General features: G+C 46.5%; 1 protein-coding gene across 2 annotated transcripts; it reads right to left on the minus strand.

Annotated features, from left to right (window-relative positions):
- Nucleotides 1-1,852: 1,852 nt before the first annotated feature.
- On the minus strand, nucleotides 1,853-18,763 carry itgb5 (integrin, beta 5). Of its 2 annotated transcripts, none has more exons than XM_072700812.1 (15): nucleotides 18,522-18,763; nucleotides 17,779-17,864; nucleotides 17,369-17,576; nucleotides 16,944-17,193; nucleotides 16,508-16,676; nucleotides 15,926-16,087; nucleotides 14,587-14,682; nucleotides 14,405-14,494; nucleotides 14,192-14,326; nucleotides 11,149-11,578; nucleotides 5,533-5,755; nucleotides 5,032-5,129; nucleotides 3,225-3,344; nucleotides 2,783-2,949; nucleotides 1,853-2,422 (listed from the first exon to the last, which is right to left on the minus strand). In XM_072700812.1, exons 2-15 carry the CDS (start codon nucleotides 17,848-17,850, stop codon nucleotides 2,372-2,374), a joined length of 2,271 nt encoding a protein of 756 aa, XP_072556913.1. In that variant the 5' UTR covers nucleotides 17,851-17,864; nucleotides 18,522-18,763; the 3' UTR covers nucleotides 1,853-2,371. The 2 variants fall into 2 exon arrangements, with proteins under 2 accessions (XP_072556913.1, XP_023682683.2); XM_023826915.2 differs by having other exon boundaries at nucleotides 18,242-18,763.
- Between the last annotated feature and the right edge of the window lie 363 nt (nucleotides 18,764-19,126).

Genomic DNA, 19,126 nt, shown 5'->3' on the forward strand with positions numbered 1-19,126 from the left:
CTACAAATAAAATCCCGCCCCAAATACCGAGTTCAACCAATAGAGGAGCTGCACGGTGAATATCTAAGTGAGATTGAACCGTTGATGTAGAGCTTTATACAACATACCTTTCTGTGATCATATCTTTAATTGGTTGTACTAAAATCTACCTAGCACATCACCAATCAATTTCCACTAATAGATGCACATGTTGTATATATTGTGGGTCAAACGCAAAAGTCATAGCAAGACAATGGATTCTAAAAGAGAACCAAACTGGACGACAAACGACACGGTTCTTTTGGCATAGTTGGTGCTTAAATGGAAGGAGGTAGTGCGAGGAAAGTTTGGCCCAGCTGTTACAAGCACGGACAAAAAAAGCTTAGGAAGCTATTGCAAGCTCCGTAAATGCTGCGTCACCTCGGACAATGCGTTCGGCAGAGGAATGTGAAATAATCATAATGTGGTATGTTTTATCGACCTCGCAAAGGGAAATTACAGTTTATAAAGCAAGCATCCAAGCTACAGGTTTGTGTCATTACTTATATTGCTCCCATGACCCTCACTTATGAACTTTTATACATGCCACTTACTCTTAAGTCTGAGAGTAAGAGCAAAATCATGTCACTCTTAGAATTGTGACGCATTTAAGAGAGAAATTTTTAAGTTTTATGCATCCCGGCCCTGATATCCAGTTGGATGGCTAGCTTAACACTGCTTCAGTTACAAAACCTCTCCTCAGGGGCACCTCAGCCATTCCATGTATCTGTTAAACTTCTCCACCAGCTCAATTAATTATTGAATTAACCCCATTAGTTAAATAATCCAATTAGATACTCATTAGCCAAACATAGTCAAAACATACATGGGTAATAAATAAAGTTCACTTTGAGTTATATGTTTGCTGCAAATCTTTTGGTGACTTTAGGAGAGACACATTTTGACAGACAATAATCAAAGTTTCAACCAAACATGAGTATAATTTAAACATTTTCTTTGCCTAAGATTTTTACTTTGTAATGCATACCATCATCAAGCTATATTGAACATAAGGAGAATCTTGTTTCTAATTACGGTGGGTAAATACTGTATACAGTGTAGGGAAAACATTCAACATATCTGTAATACCTTATTATAGCCAACAGAGTGTGCAAGAACACTATATATTAAATACTTGCACTGTTGCATTTTCGTCCACAAGACAAAATGCAGACTTACGGGCAGTTAGGCTGCTGGCTCTGGAGGACATGTGATGCCTGCACTGTGTGGAGGGGAGGAACTGAGCGGCTCATGATGGTTTCCTGAGCTCCACTGTAAGGAAGAGCTGTTTGACAGGGCAGCAGTGGAACTAGTTTTCTCAATACAGCTTTACAATCCAGGGCAGTAACCATGGAAGTAATTTCAAGTTCATTCAAGAGTAACAGGGTATCCTTGTATTTTTTTGTTTTTTAAAACCAAACTCGTTCTTTTTACTCTTTCTTTGGTATCAATCTCAAGAGTCTGTTAGCGTGAGCACTGATCACATTTTGGCCAAAATGGGACACCTAGAATAGATTCTTCTCTAACCCCTGAAACGTAGCCCACGTTTGGGGTTCATTGACGTTCACTGTTCAGCCTGGTGTTCCGAGTTTACAGCTCTTCATGTGTACATTGAATCCATTTGAATGTCATAATTAAAAGTAGAGCGTAAAAGAGAGCATGAAGCAGTAAAGTGTGCAGTAATTAGAGAGAAGTAATATCGGATGAGCAGAAAGTAGCTGCCTAATGTGCTGTTTTTTTTTTTTTGTGGAAACGTCAGCAGCACCACTGGTCTCCATATGTATCAGCCGTGTGTCAGATTGTGCACCCAAACACTAAAACCAGCTGCACAAAACAAAGAACCATGAATCTTTATTGCTTTGTTAGTGCCACAATGATGATGTGATGTCAGCAAGTTACTCTGCCACCTCTATGAACTTGTTGATGCACACGTTATAAATGCCTTCTGTTAAGCAAGTATGTTTGCAAGTAAACACTTTCCACTCTTGCAAAGTGAAAAAGAAACAAACGGATACCTTATAGTCTGTACAATGCAAAATTAAGATGAAAGTATAAAAAAGGCAAGTGTTTTTAGAACTGGAAAAAATACACTCTGCCATTTCCAGGTTGCTCATGTCCAGTTCCTCCATCAGAGATTGTGCTTCATGTAGCTCCTTCACAGGAAATGCTTGAGAAATTTTCTGCACTCTAATATCCAGCATGGTTTTCACGGTCCGGTTACGCTAAAGGCACGTTCTGTGGGGTGGGGTTGCCCTCCAGGCAACACCCCCATCTTGCCATCTGCAGAAGGCTCCTGCTGCACCCTGCTGGTCGTGGGGATCTTTCCAGGTCACTCTGTGCTTGGTTAGTAATCCTAGGATAATGGTCGTCTCTCCTTGGGCAGCTTGTACAGGGGGTTGGAGGCCTGGAGGGGATGGAGGAGGGGCCTCAGTGCACACAGCAGGAAGGCCCTTATACTGGCTTGGTCTGGGTTTCAAAGCCAACACATTAACTTTGCTGCAGAAGCAATATGTTTAAATAAGCACAGTTCAACGACCACTTAGAACAGGGGTGGCCAATCCTATCCACAAAGGGTCGGTGTGTGTGCAGGTTCTTGGGATAACCTGTAGGTCAGCTGTTCAAACCCAGGTGTGAGGACTCTTCAGCCAATCAGTCCTCTAATTAGTGCCCTAATTAGGGAGTTGCAGCAAAAACCCTTAGTACTTCTCTCCTCTGTGAGCCCTGGCAGCCCCACCCTTTTGTCCCCCAGCGAGCCCCGCCTCACCATCTCATAACGAGCCCTCGATCTCGCGTTCTGGAAGCGGGAAAACTCGCGGCGGTCGTGGACGGTGATGACCAGCTTCCAGATGGCCAGCAGAGCCACGCCCACCAGCAGAATGCTACCCACCACGGCCAGCAGCACGGTCAAAGCATCTGGCGCCGAGCCACACTCTGTGAAGGACAGGGGGCGCCAGAGAGCCCACATACCACTCAAGAACATGTGCGGCCAATGAGGTCTCACTACAGGCTAAAAGCAGCAGAGATTAGAGGGACGCACTGAAAGAGAACAGAACAACGCCTTAACCAGGAAAATAAATAAATGGCACATATTTGTTTATCCAGCAAACTGTATAAAATTATTGGCCTTCCAGGACTAGTACTGGACAAGTGATACACTTCCCAAAGTGAGGATGATGGTAGCAGAAAGCCAACTGACGCTCACTGACCAGGCTCCCGCAGGGTGGTGAGGATCGACCGGCCGCTGGCGTGCTCAGAGTACGTGAACTTCATGACGCAGTCGCTCTCCGTCTTATACAGGCAGAGCACGGCGCCAGGCTCGTCCGTCTCTGCAGAGGGAGGGTGACGTCACTTCAGACGGGGAGGGAAAATGTGGCCGTTCTCCCTCTCTGACAGGCACACAAACGAGGACTAACCGAAGGCAGCACGCAGACACACACTCACAGCCAGACAGGCAACCCAGCGGCCCGGCTGACAGGACTGCTTTGGAACATACTGTGAAGCTTAAATCAACAATAGGGCATCCAAGTGTCCCGTTTGGTTTTTTTCTTTGTCTTTTCAGAAACTTGGAATGCCCTGCGGATTGAGGAGCTGGCCTCTTCAAGCATAATGCTTCCGGAATGTGCATGTGGAGTCCATTAGAGAAGTCATATCTGAAGCAGCCTGTGTTTCATATACTATCTCAGCTTCTTGCGGCGCTGGACGCACTCTGGCCACTACATCTTCCAGTCCCTGGCAGCTTGGCTCTGTATGTTTGGGAACGATGAGATTAAAAGAATCCCATGAATCGCTGTCAAATTCCTGTGCAAATGTCAACAGTGGCCTCGTTGCCGAGCTGAAATGTGTTTGAGATCTTAAAGAAACAACGTGGGAGCTATCAAAACATTCAGTCAAGGAAGTCGCTTGTTAGACATGGAAAGTAAGAGGACTCCAAGAGCTAAACGCGATGAAAATAAGAAGGGCAGCGAGCAAATGCCAGACTCTGCTACATCACGCACATCAGAGTCAGGAGAAATGTGGCACATGGGACTTTTACCGTTAACTTAGCAGACAAGCGCTTTGGGTAAGAGTAGGAGCCAAGTTAGTTAACGCTCCTGAAAAATCACGTGTGTGGGGGTAGGTTTGGGTCAGGCTTGGGTGACCAGACAGTGAGCACTCATGCTAAGCCCCAGCACATGGCAGCGAATTCCTCACCATCAGCTTCATAATAATGCACTTAAATTACACCAGTATGACTGGAAAACAAGGGGCAGGACGCAACTCTCACTCAAGCCATGGAAAAGGCGGAGGGACGTCGCAGACGCTGCTCAACCTCTCAGCCCTTTTAAAATGCATTTTACTTTTCCCATCTGGGTTTTCTTCACACTGCTAGCTCTGTGCGTAATAGGTCAACAGAACAGCTTTTATTGCTTTTACACAACTGCTCTACCACAACCAGCTTAGGCAGGCCTGTGCTTTATAATCCTCCATAACCTCTGCTAGCACAGGCCACCGTCAACCGTAAAGTGATTACCAACCCCCGCATTTAAGGGGGCCGCCCTGATGTTTCATACTGTGGCTTGTGAGAATCTGTTGTTACCAATCCTGTACACACAAATACCACCCCTCCACTAATTTAAATGAGTTAGTGAACACACACCCGTGAGAAGCTTTCAGTCCAAAATTTGCACTCTCCCACTGTTAAAACAACGCATCTATAAAATAAAAAATTGAAAGCTTTTTTTTGTTATACAAAACCCAGCTAACAACCAAGTTAGGCTACTTTTAATATACTGAATACTACAAAATCTACTTGATGTTCATGCATTTTCTTGTTGCAAGATAAAACATTGATTGCAATGTTACATGTCAGTATTTTACGAACATTTGGAGACATCATTTACATCCAAACTCATTTTGCTTTCATCCTACAATAAAGATCTTAAGTCACCCTCTTTTTGTAAAGTATATATGTGCATCATCTTCTGTAGCAGCTGTCGAAAACCACCTCCAACAAAATGGTCACAGGGTACCCACTCAATGTTTCCATGGCGATGATCTCATCCTTGCAAAGACGCTGGCAGGTTTGGTTGTCTAGTTTCCCAGAGTTGAAGAGTCTGCATTCAATGCACTCCCTGCAACATAAACTCAGGGGTCTTAATTTGACCCTATCATCCTCACAATGATGTGCCCCCCCTCACCATGAGCTAAACCAGGCTCAAACACTGACAAGCAACATTTCACCCAGATTTTGGGAAATGACACTTTAATCAAAGCACAGCCAGGGGCAAAAGATATGAAACAAAAACAAAATGTATTTCAAGAACAATCAAGAAACAAGAATTGCAATCCAATTGCAATGAAAATGGGTCTTATTTCAAAGAGGGTTTGTGCCCCAGAGAGAAAGGGTACCAATGGGTACTCTTTCTGTCATTGATCAGAGGGTAAAAGGTGGTGTTAGGGTTTAGGGAATGCTACCCTACTTGCAGAGCCCCTTGTGACCTTCGGCATTGTCAGAAGCTCCCGCCCCCCCCATACCTCTTGGTGCTACAGGCATCGGGGCAGGTGGGACATTTCTCGCAGGTGTCTCCGAAGGCCCCGGGCTCGCTGCACTGACAGCCCCCACACACGCAGCTGCCCCTGCCGCTGCACATGCGCCCGTCCTCCGCCAGGCAGGTCACCGTCGCCGTCGAGCAGTTGCAGTTGTCGCCCACGTAGCCTGGGTGACAGTGGCACTCGCCGCAGTGGCACTCCCCGTGACCTGGGGAAGCAAGGAGGTTGGGAAGGAGACGCAGACACACCGGTGAATGCCGGTCAGCACGGAGAATGGTGGCTCCTCTCCTCGAGTGCCATGCTTCATGGTGAACGTCGTCCGCTTCAGCCTGGCATGTGCCTGGCCAGGCTCCCTGTTCCTCCTAATGACAGCAGTCTAAGGCTTCATTCCCCTGAAGCTTCCAGGAAGAAAACCAGTGCACACACACATACGCAAACTATTTATTCAGGTGATCATTCTTTTGCCCCTTATTTTGGTGGTGTTTGACCTAATTACCAGCTTAAATCAACAGTTCTGTGAGTCAAACCGGTCAGTGTTAGGAGTTAAGGGTTCTATGCAGACTCAGCTTCAGAGAAATCTGTGCCAAAATAAGGTTTATATGAAATAATAAAAGGAATCTTATAACATTCAGTAGTTGGAAATAGACCAAATTAAGGTCTTTCATGAAAACTATAGTGATTAAAGGTCAATGGTCAACTTATGGCAATAGAGATGAGACAAGGCGCTGTGCTGGGGTGGAAAACCCGTGTTACGGTTCTGCCCTCGGTGCCCATGTGGCTGGGTGTGGTACTGCATCCAGCCGGCGCCCCAGGGATTCCTGCGAGACACTCAGCAGCCTCTTCTGCTTCATCAGCAACCAGATCAATGCTCCAAATTCAATTTATTTTCATATACCATCGTTCACAAGTGTCACTCTAAGACACTTGACGAGTGTGTGGCAGTCCAATACTGTGTTATTTATACAAAATGCTGAAACAGTGAGAAGGGGAAGAGAGAAAGAATGAATGGCAGAAGACAGCGGCGAAGAGGAACCAAAAACTCCCAAGAATGGAGAAAAAAAAATCCTCTGGGGGTCAAAGGTCAACTGGCTGTCCGACCCCCCCAGGCATGCTAGCATCATAGAAAGCAGAGAAAATGAGGGGGCTTTAATAAAAGCAGGGTGGAAACTGTGACCATAGTCAGAGCATACTTAGATCAAATACTGCGCAAATCCAGTTTACAAATAACGCTGGTCAGTCTGTCCAGGAGCCAGTCTTACACCCTTAGATAAGCTTCCAAGAGTCAACCTTAGTTATTCAAACTTTCAGGAAACCCGTTTGTCATGAGATAAAAAACAGGACATGATTCATGCTGGCAAAAGGAAGCAAGCCGAGAATAAAAAAAAAAGTAGGAAGTGTCGCCTAAGCAAGCCAGTCCAGCTTCCTGTCCACTGTAAAGTCCACTGTAAAGTCCACTGTAGTGTCCACTTATCCTGACGTAACCATTGTCACAGATGTGCTGTGCAAAGGCTTAAAAAATCCCATTAACTGGAATTATATACTTCAGTAAAAAGATTCAAAACACATTAAAAAAATTCAGCTCTCGGGTTAAAATGTAACAGACAAGAATTGCTGACTTAAGAAGTTAATGGCAGATAAGCCGAACAGAACACTTTCACAAAACGGCTTAATTTTTTATTTTTTTTTAAACTCCAACGTTTCCTATGCAAGTTATTTCTGGAGGCAGGACTAACCACAACCATCTCAGACATTTCCTCTGAGGCTCATATACATGGTCCTCATCCACCCTTGCAATTATACATCCTTCTCATGAGAAGGAAGCTTCACTTAGTCATATCACCAAACTACTGCTTAGTCTGAGAGATGTGATAGTCATCTTTTTTCAGCTTCAAGTAAGCCCTGACCTTGTGGGTCATGCTTGAGATGGAGCACTCAGATTGTGTTTCTGAAAGTATGATAAGCGGCACCAGGCAGCCAACGACGCAACAAGCGCTACGCCAGGAAAGTCACCACAGCTCAAACTCTTCAAGTCAAGGACATGTGGCACTTTATCAGGTGTTTGAAGCCTAAATAAACTGCTAGGTAGAAGGGAATGCTGGCGTTTGCCACACAGGGGCTCAGACCATTGCTACCCACGGGGCTTGTCTGCTTGCCGAGGACCTTATCAAGCATGTCCTGTAAAGGAAGCAATAGAAACACATTAGCCATAACCTGGCCGACATGCACATCCTGGCCGCCAAGATCACAGCGCTGGGGATTGTATCCAGCATGAAGGGAGCATGTCACTGGCTCAGAAGCTGGGGGCGGGGGGCACAGCTGGGCCAGAGGGAGCCGCTGTTTGCACAGGAGATTGTGAGGGAGAGGTTTCCCCAGACTGACACAGCCTAACAGGAAAGGAGAGCCCATGGTCCTTAGATCAGAGAGGCTATTCTGATCATAAAAACACTATTTAGAGGAGAATGAGGACATGGCTAAAAACACAGAGGAGCCTTACAGTCAGGAATATTCTTTAGGTTTCGAAGGACTCCTTCAGATAATGTCTAAAATGGGGGGTGAAAAGTAACTTGTTACATTTGAAAACTAGTCAATAGCAAGTCATGCTCCACCAGGGTATAAGGTGGCGCTTATATAGGCAAATATAGCCTGGGCATTTTTTCTTTTCTCTCTCTCTCTCTCTCTCTCTCTCTCTCTCTCTCTCTCTCTTTTTTTTTTTTTTTTTTTTACAGGCTGTAATAGAAAAGGAACATTCTCAAATATTTTCAAAAGACACCAAATATTTAATGGTATTCAAGCACTGTTTTTCAGCATACATGCAAGGACATGGCTTCAGAGGGCTGCCAGTTTAATTACACGCTTTGAGTAGTACAGGCCTTACAGGCAAAACACAGACACAAAAAAATAATGGGTTGGGGGAAATTCACGGCAGTCATTAAATGGTGTTTGCACAACCACCCGATATCTGACTGTAAACTCTTGCTGGGGGAGACAGAGAGAGACCGAGAGAGAGAGACAGAGAGATAGATCTACCCTGGGTGTATAAACACAAAAGCAGAAAAAGAATGTCCTCTAGAGTACTGTGTACCTTCAGCTGGAATGTGTGTATTGCTAGGAAGCTCAGCTTTGACGGCCTGCATCTCAGTGAGGACATCCAGAACGCACACATTCACAACAGCTGGAGAACCACGCAGCCAGGCTCTGCTTAAATCCAGATGGTGCTAGCACGTCTACCATTCCTAATGTCACTGACAAAGCATACTAAACAAAGGCACAAAAAAAACAAAAAAATGTGTGTTAAAACTGCACTGTGCAGCGCTGCCAGCTTCAGGCACCTTCTGGAACTGCAAGGGGGGGGGGGGGCAGAGGAATTCAGAGCCTTGTTCTGCAGAACTTATGGTGCCATGGTCTCATTTCCGCAGAGGGAGTGAAACAGTGCCACACGCTGGTGCCCTCCAGCAAGCCCCCCATTTCTGAGTCCTGCTGCCAAATGCCATGAGTCAACTGGCTTCTCTGACTGTGGTTCTGCTGTTCGCTGTCAGGCCGTATCGCTGCCCTTCAGCCAATTCCGATGTGATGCTCACACACTGGATACGAGCTCCGAACGCACTTGTGTTTCTCAGAGTACAACATGGCCATGGCTACAGTGCCCCCCAGGATGGTGGCACCTGCCCCCCCCCCCCCAATCCAGACTCACACGAGTCGCTATGAAGGAAGAGTCAGCAATGCACCCAGAGCCTTTAATGACACTGCTGCAGAAGAATGACGCTTCAGCGTAAACAGACTCACACCCAGCAGCGTCACCCACAAGCCTAAACCCATCCAGCGGCCACAAGGGCTTAACCACTAAAATGCAGGTTCTGCTGTTTACCCATAAGCCTCTCCTGCATGTACAAACCCTTCTACCCCCATCTACCCCCCCGACACAAAGAAAATAGGTATGTTCTCAGAATCAAGCAGAGGCACCGCATAACTGGTATCTCAAAGAAAAACACAGATTTTCTCCTGCCCAACATTTATAAAGATACTCCTACTGGTACCACCTGCTAAAGCCTCTGGTTCCCTCAAGTGTAGCTCAATACCCAATGAGGAGGTTTACATCAGAAATCATCCAGAAATAGAGGCTCGGTCATCCTGCTCTGTTAATAGAATGCCGTTAATGTAAATACCCTGCGCCAGACACCAGCTCATCTGCAGTCCAGGCAGGCCGGGGCAGGGCCGCCTTGTCTAAAGAGCCACATGTTAAAGAATTAGTCACCGGTCAGGCAGCTACCATAAATGATTGGGGGGAGGGGGAGTTTGGGGGGGGAGCGGAGGTACAGGTCAGAAGGGTCAGGGCAGAGATCAAAAGGTCAGAGATTAAAGGCACATTAGGCAGCTGCAGCTGTGTGAGCAGGTTAAACAAAGGAGGAAGCATTTTGCCCAGACGGCCGCGTGCTTCTCTTTCCTGTATAAAAACGCTGATCGTAGCAGAGCACTAGACCAGCAAAAATCCATGTTCCACCAATGAGCTCCCGCTGCCTGCGCGTCTATAAGCATCAATCACAGTGAGCGAGTGACCTGCTGAAGCCCTGATCTACAGTGAAGATGAAGAGCAGGCTGACAAACCTCCACAAGTGAATCTGACCACAAGACCAGAGCGACTCTAGGATGACCCTTTACTGAAAGAGTGATAAGCGGCTTTCTGAAGAAAGGTGTGACAGCACAAAACAGGAAAGAGCCCATTATTTTCGGGATCCCTTACTGCTGTAAACATGAGCCAAATGCTGATTTAGAAACAGTTACACTGCGATATTCTGAATGAGATCAATGCAACCACAAAGGCATTCACACATTTTAGCTTTAGCAACAACACCAGTCAGCACATTAGAGGGAGGAGTATTACTCAGAACCACACAAAGTGATCAGACCTGCATACAGACTGCCTGGGAAATGCTTGTGAAGAGATACTGAGGGATAACTTCCAGTCTTTTTTGACTGGACTGCCATTCAAAACATTCAGCAGCAGATCATCAACAATATGGGGGGGGGGGGCATGATTCATGACACAATAAGTCATGGTTGTGAGGAACTGCTATTATGCACAGAGCTCAACAACACACCTATGCAGACCGGCACACCTATGCAGACCGGCACACCTATGCAGACCGGCACACCTATGCAGACCGGCACACGCCCCATAAGAATGTGCAACCACAGCACAACCTGCACAGCCACCTATTAAATGGGCCGCAGTATCCAGCTGGACTCCCCGACACACCAAACAACCGGAGAAATGACTGTTCAGCTTCTTCAGGGAAATCAAAAGCTATAAAACAGACATCTGAAGCTAGAGAGGGAGATGCATTAACGATGCAACAAATCAGTGTTTAATGTGGGATAAACTGGAAGCACAAAGCCAGACCTGCACTAACTCACCCCACTATAAACCGTGTAAGACCAGCTGGCTCAAGCGGACTACTGCCACGTAGGTCTCGTTTCTACACTTTTCTGTAGATCTGATGACATTTTTATAGTTGGGGACTCAGAAAAAGGGGACAGATGGTATAAAAAAACCCAGCATTCCCTGAGTAAGGCCATATAAGCAGCCCCGGGTGCGAGCCCCACCTGAGCAGAGCACGCCTTTGTGGCGCGCGCAGGAGAAGTCGTCGCACTCGCAGTAGGCGCCGTAGATCCTGCCGAACTCGGATTCGTAGCAGAGGCACTGGTCGCAGCTGCAGTCGCCGCGGCCGCTGCACGGCTGCTTGCCGTCGGCCTCGCGGCACAGCGCCATCTGCTGGGCACTGGTCTCGCCGTCGCGGCACTCGCAGCGCCGCCCCAGGTGGCCCGGCTCACAGTGGCACACGCCGCACGTGTAGGTGCCCGCCGACGCGCAGCGGCTGCTGTTGGGCTGCGTCAGCTGTGTGCAGCCGCAGTCGCAGCTGTAGGATGCGGACACTTCCAGGCGGTCCTTGAAGCCGACGGGCCGGATGGTGAAGCTGTGCTGGGTACCGGGGGCGGGGCAGCTGCGGGCTTCCACACTCACGTTGAAGGAGACCTGGGGGGCATTAATGCATCACTATGGGCATCCAGAGGAGGGTCCAACCATCTTGCCCAAACCCTAACCTAAACACATACTGTTCTACCTGGTTTTACATGACTGCATTGTTACCCCTTGGATTAATGGAGACTTATGTTCAGGTAGATGACGATGTACAGATATATGCAGCCTTCTGAGTAACTGCAAGCTTTACAAAGGTAATCCTGCTTGCCGATGCTTTAAGAAGCCGGTGCTGTGATACATTGCCTATGAATGGGGGGGGGGGGGGGGGGGGAGGGGACAGTGTGCTACCCACCCAAAACCATGAGCAAAAAATGTGTGGTGTGCACGTGTCCTGCAATGGCCACCTGTCTAACAGAGGAATGCATTTAGAGTCTCAAAACCCATCTACTAGGCAAGATCAGAGCCCTTTTAAATGGCTGATCTTCAGAAGAAGCAGAGAGAGGTGTTGTGCTACAAGAGAGAGACAAGCTCCACGCTAACCTTCAGGCACAAAGCAAAATGGCCTCCCCTCCCTTACTGAATAGCTGTCACATGATCACCCAGCAGGCACGCAGTCACATGATCACCCAGCAGGCACGCAGTCACATGATCACCCAGCAGGCATACGGTGCTGCAATCTGTCACTTGGCTTTGACTAGACACTTGCAGTCTTGTGAGCTGTAAACAAGAAGCCCACTGCTGTCATTCATCCTGTCGTTTCCCAGTACTGCACACAGCCCTCTTCATGCTGCTTGGCAGAGGAGAACAGATCATGGGAGCAAAGGCCTTGCTACTCCTATTTTCACAGCCCGCTGCCTTGGATGGAGGAGGAGGAGCCCAGCACCATGCACACAAACGCTAAGACCCTGACTCACAGCTTCTTCCAGTAAAACATTAAAAGCTGCTTTCAGGTTAGACATTCAAATATTTCATTAGAAGTCGATATGTACAGTATGTACATATAAATCTATCATTAATACATAAAGGAATAAGAACATAAAAATCTCTTGCACAAAATGTTACTTGTCTACCACCTTCAGATAAAGTGGCTCTCCTATTCTTGCTCCAGACAGTAAGTATCACCACTCTGGACAGTGCTCGCCATCCAAGACAGCGCCCAAATCCACAAGCATGACATCATGGGCGCCCACAGTGTCCCTGCCAACCCCACACAATGACAACTCACTTAACTCACTGTTCAAGTCCAGAATAGAGAACAGGACTGAAAACACTGGGTTGTAACACATATTAGTATTCCCCAGAAATGTAAAGCCAAATTACGCTCGTACAACAAAAGGAGCAGCTCATGGGCAAGTCCTATAAGAGGTTAAGCAGCCAGTTCACAGGCCCAGAAGCTGAGCCTCAGCTAGTCACCGCGGGCATGACGGTGCTGTGTGGTGCCCCAAAAGGGCAGCGTTTCAGCAGCCACGCAGAAGAGAGAAGGCCAGTGTCCTGATGGACAAAGCAGGGATAAGCAGCTGGCAGCAAGGTTCAGCCAGGTCAACGCAGAGATAAGCGAGTTCGGCATGCAACCGAAGAGCCAACATGGATCTGCCAGCCAAGCCTCAGCGCTCTTCACAAACGGCTGCTTGTGCTCAGGTACATTAGGATGCAGAGAGCAGAGCCCCCCCACCCCCCCCACCAATCACCATGCTCGCCAAGTCCCAGAAAGCAGTACTGAGTGTCTGCTTTGAAAGGGGAGGCTGGCACACCGTGGGAACCATACAGCAAGCCATAAAACCCCAGAAAACGACCCCCCCTGTCCAGACAACCAGCTAATGATGGACTGGAAGGGCCCTAACATACATCTGCAAAGGTTGATCACACTGCAAAGTGTCTCCTATAGTGCAGCCCCTCAATCCTCTATCATGATTCCTCTATGAATACCAACATGTCCAACCCCGTTTCCAAGACGCTGCGTAAAATGTAAATAAAAAACAGAATAAAATGGATTTGCAAATCATATAAATCCATATCCAACGGAAAGTAGAACATTTATGACAAATACATGGTCAATTTCAATCTGATGCCATCAACACGTTTCAAAAATCTGGACAAGACTAGAAAAGTTGTGTAACACTAAAACAACACAGAGAAGAAAGAAAAAACACAAACACTGAAACTAAAGTCACATGATGTGACCAATAATTTCCCCATTTCCCCAGGCAGCGTCGCCTGCCAGGATCTCCACGAGTGCCACGTGCATTTATTTAGAGGCCAAACAGTTTGTTTGTATCTGCTGATACAGACCTTAGTGAGCACAGTGACCTGCTGAAGACCACAAGAGAGGCGTCTGCTTTCTCGGACATCCCAAAAATCCTCGATTCACTCAGCACACAGCTCTGCTTTCCACTGATTTTTAACCAAAGTAAAGAAATACCTCCTGCTTAGAGGAACATCAACCCTGGCTGATAAGACAAGTTCTAAGTACTTCACCCATACAATGGTGGCCTTGTTACTAGCCATACAGGGGATACCTCCTAATGCTTTCGTTGCAAGAAGTAAAATAATAAAAGTAAAGATGCAGTGATTTCAAAATTGAACATGATGCCGTAGAGGATATGTCTCTGGCCCAGATCTGTCACCAGAACTTCCACATGTGTGAATTGTTAGGGCGGCCCTGCTCACCGTCTCTCCGATCTTAAGGTCGACACACCTCTGCAGGCCAATGCGGGGCTGCCCATCTTGGCACTTGGCTGTAAATGCCAGGCTGATGTCCTCAGGATGGTCCCACACGGTCAGCTCCACTTTGGACCGGATGCTCTGTGGAAGAGGACAGAGAAGCATGACAATAAGCTGCGGGTTCATGTGACAGAGGTCACTTCGACGGGGGACACTTACGTTGTATGCACTGACGATCAGCTGAATGATGTTCTTGGAGTCCTGGTCGAGAATCTCCACAGTTGTTCCAGGTATTAGCTTAGTAAAGTTCTTGAAAAAAAGATATAAACACACTTCAGCATGAAACAACTCCCTTACAAAAAATATATGAGAAACCAGCCTGGGCACTTAGAGCTTAATACCTTGTAAATCATATAGAGATTTTTGGTGACAGCAAAGATTAGATAGATGTTGTTCTCCGCCAGCTTTTCCCCCAGAAGAGCCAGAGAAGGATAATCCTGCAGGTGACAACAATGGACAGATCAGAAAATCAAAGCTGGTCCAACTCTGCACAGTCCCACCATCTAACATGGCAAAGACTGAAAACTACTTTTACTGGGAGAACAGGAAAGGAACATCCCTCATGACACTGAACTGAAAGCTGCTCAGCTTTTCAAGGTTTTGAGATGGTTGTGGTGGGCAGCAGGAAAAGGATACGACCAGGACCCAGAAGGGACCCAAGGCCAAACACGGGGCTTAACCTGAATTCCTCCAGTAGAACATGCATTGACTGAACTTATCAGATAAGTAACCAAATACAAATGTTTATCCATACACGTTTGGCCATCATTGATGATGGATGATGACAAGGACAATCCTAATGGTCTTTAGACAATGATACTTAAAAGGTACATTTTATATCATAAAATTCTGCATTTTCTAGTAGTAGCCACAGAAAAAGGGTGCAGCACACATGACGTCAGTTCAGCCAGAGGAGGACATGCGCTACATTTTAAGTCCGAGCTGAAAGCATAAATCCACCCACGCTGTTACTCTGCAAACTGGTGCTTTGCTACCATCAGCTAATTATCATTCAGGACTGCAGTGCCAAGTCAAGCTCTTTTTTGTAACAACCCCGAAAGTATTATGTGACAGAATGTTCAAGGTTTGCCAAGTCCAAACAAGCCGTAAGAAGCCGGGATGCATGCTTTTCCATTTCAGATGTCTTCTCCAAAACAAGGAACAGCAAAGCAATCACAGCAGCCAGTTCAACATGGTGGCAAGAAAGTGTGACTACAGAAAAAAATTATACTGCCTATTTGGGATTATAGTACAGTGACAAAAGCATCTGTTAGGGTGGCAGTCTACCGTGGAAGGCTGGATAACATCCATAAACATAAAGTAAAATCTGAAACTACTTTTGAATAGCAATATGCACTCATAAAGATGTTTACTGCTTTTACTGTGTGGTTTTTCTTGTTTTGACCGTTTCCAAGTTAATCTGAAGGATACAAAACAGCACGCAAATGATGTGCATCATCAGACACTCCAAAAACAAGCCACAAGTGTGTGATGGTTTAAAAGTCAGATGTTTGTCACCTGATCCAGAAACTTCTTGCAGATTCTAGGGGTGCCCAAGTAGAGTACCGAGGCGGTGTGATGCTCTCTAATTGAGGAGACTCTCGTATTTCTACCACCATTTATTCTCGGGAACAGTCTTGAAGTTTTACTCTGTGCCACAGCACATGCAGAGTGTCCTACCATCTTGGTGGAGGCGCTGTACTCGTTGGCCTCGTTCAGGTGACACTGGCCGTCATGGGGCTGCACCAGGCCGCCCAGTTTCCCGTCCAGTGCCAGGTGAGGGATGTCATCTGTGGTAAAGACCAGCAGGTGGTAGGCCTCCTTCCGCCAGCCGATCCTTTCCTGTAAGAGATGAGACTCCAGGTTGAGTCTCAAACGTCTATCTGTATCCAAGATCACAGGGAGAGATAATTCACGACCTTGTGTTTTTGTGGGACACTCACTGTACATCCATCCTCCAACCATTTTTCCAGGTCAGGGTCATAGCTGGCAGCTGCCCCCTGAGCCCCTATTGACAGTGACTAGCTCACACAAATCGATGTGTGTATAGATCCTACTGAATAGCTTCAAAGAAATCATTTATCAGTGAATGGCACGCTGATGCTCAATCATGGGCAAAAACAATACAGGCTCTATTCCTCTAGTGTCAGTCTCATATTTGCACAGAAATATTATGAGGAAAATGTGTTCTTCTACCAAAACTGGTATTGTCAGTGGAACTCAGGAAATGACATTCAGAAGCTATGAAGAATAAGGATTGACCTTGCAGACCGAGGCCTGCAGGATTGCGTCAAAGCCACCCTCAGGCGCATCACGATTGCGGGACACCATCTGCTTCTGTACTTCCTCATTAAATCTGTCCACTTTGTCCGTCAGTGAGAGAAGGTGCCGGAAACCAAAGGAAGGGACACAGTTGGGGAATCGCTTATAGCTGGACAAAGAAAGAGAAGACAGAATCAACTCCGTACCCGAGTTATTATGCGTAGGAAACACGGTAACAATATATCAGGGCAGACGCCAAACAGGTGCCAACCTTAAATACATTGAAATGCAAGGACAAGGTGAAAAATGTTCATTCCAGATATGCGACTGTGGGCATAAGCAGCAGCCCTAGAAGGTTACACAGAATCACTGATGTGCCAGTAAAGACAAAGGCTTTTTGTTAATGAGTCCGTTTCCACAGCTGCATGGTACTAACCCATTGCAGGGGTTGTCCTGATACTTTGGTGCCGTGTAAGAGAAGGGCGAGATGTTCTTGTCCACAAAGGAACCAAAGCCAAGACGGAAGTTGCTGGTGATCTTCTTCATCTCTTCGGCCAGCTTTGTTCCCAGGTTGCGGATAGTATCCAGGTCATCCTTCATGGACAGCGAGAGGTCCATCAGGTAATAGAGATCCACGGGGTAATCCTCCACCTGCCGCACCTGGACCTCGAATGACGCCTGCTGACCTGTTTGTCAAGAAGGACCGGACAGTTTCATTTTCTCATTTCAAACCCAACACAGATAATAGAGTAGTGCTGCAAAGTCATTTTTATAACATGCTATTTCACCAGCCACCCATGTGGGCAACAGTCAGATTCTTCTTGCGATACAAATTAGTTATTTGAATGACAGACTGCTTACCAGGCCTGAGGTTCAGAGAGATCTTCTGAGGCATTATCTGGATGACATCGTACTCTGCGGATCCAGAGCTTTTAGGACTCAGAGGCTTGTTACTCAGTATGGATGTATTGCTGCTGGGATTCTCAATGTAACGGGCTCCACAACCCCTCCTCTCCAGATTTTGTCTCAGGTCACACCTTGATGTGATGGTCTTCACCTTCCCAAATTCCTAGATTGAGAAACACCATCTACTAGAACAGTGGGCTACAGCTGGACCCATGCATGAGCAGGGGGGAGGGGAAGTTAATTTTCATAAGATCCACATGCTATTTCAGATCAAGAAATCTGTCAGTGTTAACCAACTCGCACAAAACACTTCCGCTGCAACATTTATGTTAACCAGGGGCAGATTTGCGGAGACGTGTACCCACCTCCTGAGTGCACCAGGCGCAGCTGGGGTGGATGAGAAGACACTCTTCACAGGCAGTGGCCCTTCCGCCCATACAAACATTAAGTCCTAATAATAAACACTAATGTTATCTACTTCATACCACTCCTCATTGTTTTTCATTCCTTTAAATATATCGTTGCGGCTATATCTACTACCGCAGACAGCTGCATTTATACCGACACAGATAGTAAACAGTCCGCCACGTTTGCAAGGTTTGATACAAGTAGCCTAAAGGTCATTTTTGTCCTCTGAACTCAAAATAGAGCTAAGAGTAATTCCCATTTAATTCCCGACATCGATTAAAAGGATGATGTTTATGCTCTAAAACAGGATAAACACATCAGCAAAGCCGTGATTGTGCCGGTAGGGTAACTAAACGATCGGCACACTTAGGACACACAACGAATATTTCGGCTGGATATAGTGGCTGTAACTATTCTTACCTTTGACGTTGCAAATAAACACTTGTAAGAACAGGCAGTATAGCGCCTTGCACTGTACAAAGCGAACTATTTCCCACATGATTTCTGTTAAAAACACCTTTTGTCGTGAAGTCTGCCAAAGTTTAGAGAGATCAGAAGAGCCGGGCTCGGAGCGATTTGGCAGCCAAACATTTAAAGGCACTTCGCAAACAACACGGAAAAACAACCGAACAACGCGCGGCCAGTACGGCTAAAGCATACTTTGACGATCGTGAAATAATCCAATGCAGATAAAGCATACTCAGGCAATCGTGAAGTATCCTAAGACATATTCTGCTTTATACTCCGTTTTGTTCCCCGGAGCAGCGCTCTTTCTGTATGCACTGAATCCCATGTTGCTTTATCCTTATTTATGACTTTTCACGCTTTGCGAGCCGTTTGTCGCCGCTTATCCTCGACCCGGAGTTGCTCCTTCCGCCATCCCAAGCAAACTTTCAGCGCCGTGCAGCTCCTCTCTCCCCGCCCATCGGCCCAGACAGGGAACCCTTTAACTATTACCGTCACCGCCTTCCTAAGGGCCGTGAAAGAGCGTCACGGATTTATCACTGTTACCTATTCATGTAGTGGGCGCTTGATGATATTGAGAAAAGAACGGTATGAAAAAAGTACAAGATTTTCATGAAATAATCTCGGGACGTTTTTGAACCAGGAAAATGGAGTGGATCGATGGAGGCCACGTCTGTGATACAAAAATAAAAAAAAACAAAAGCTAGATTACATAAGACTTAAGCTGCTGGAAACAAATTGGTATTTCAATACTGTATCATAAATAAAAAAAGATTAATAGTGATATATTGTAGATTGTACTTCAGGGTGCATTTGTGTAGATCTAGATCTATAACAGTC

This window comes from Paramormyrops kingsleyae, chromosome 16, assembly GCF_048594095.1.
Source record: "Paramormyrops kingsleyae isolate MSU_618 chromosome 16, PKINGS_0.4, whole genome shotgun sequence".
Classification (NCBI taxonomy): domain Eukaryota; kingdom Metazoa; phylum Chordata; class Actinopteri; order Osteoglossiformes; family Mormyridae; genus Paramormyrops; species Paramormyrops kingsleyae.

What these genes read in the sequence shown, in the direction of transcription:
- itgb5 (XM_023826915.2), bottom strand. Translation starts at nt 18,320, where the DNA reads ATGTGGGAAATAGTTCGCTTTGTACAGTGCAAGGCGCTATACTGCCTG. An exon ending in CTCTCTGAACCTCAGGCCTG is followed by an intron (nt 17,194 to 17,368) that starts GTAAGCAGTCTG and finishes CTTGACAAACAG; the next exon opens with GTCAGCAGGCGTCATTCGAG. An exon ending in CACCACCCTGCGGGAGCCTG is followed by an intron (nt 2,950 to 3,224) that starts GTCAGTGAGCGT and finishes TGTCCTTCACAG; the next exon opens with AGTGTGGCTCGGCGCCAGAT.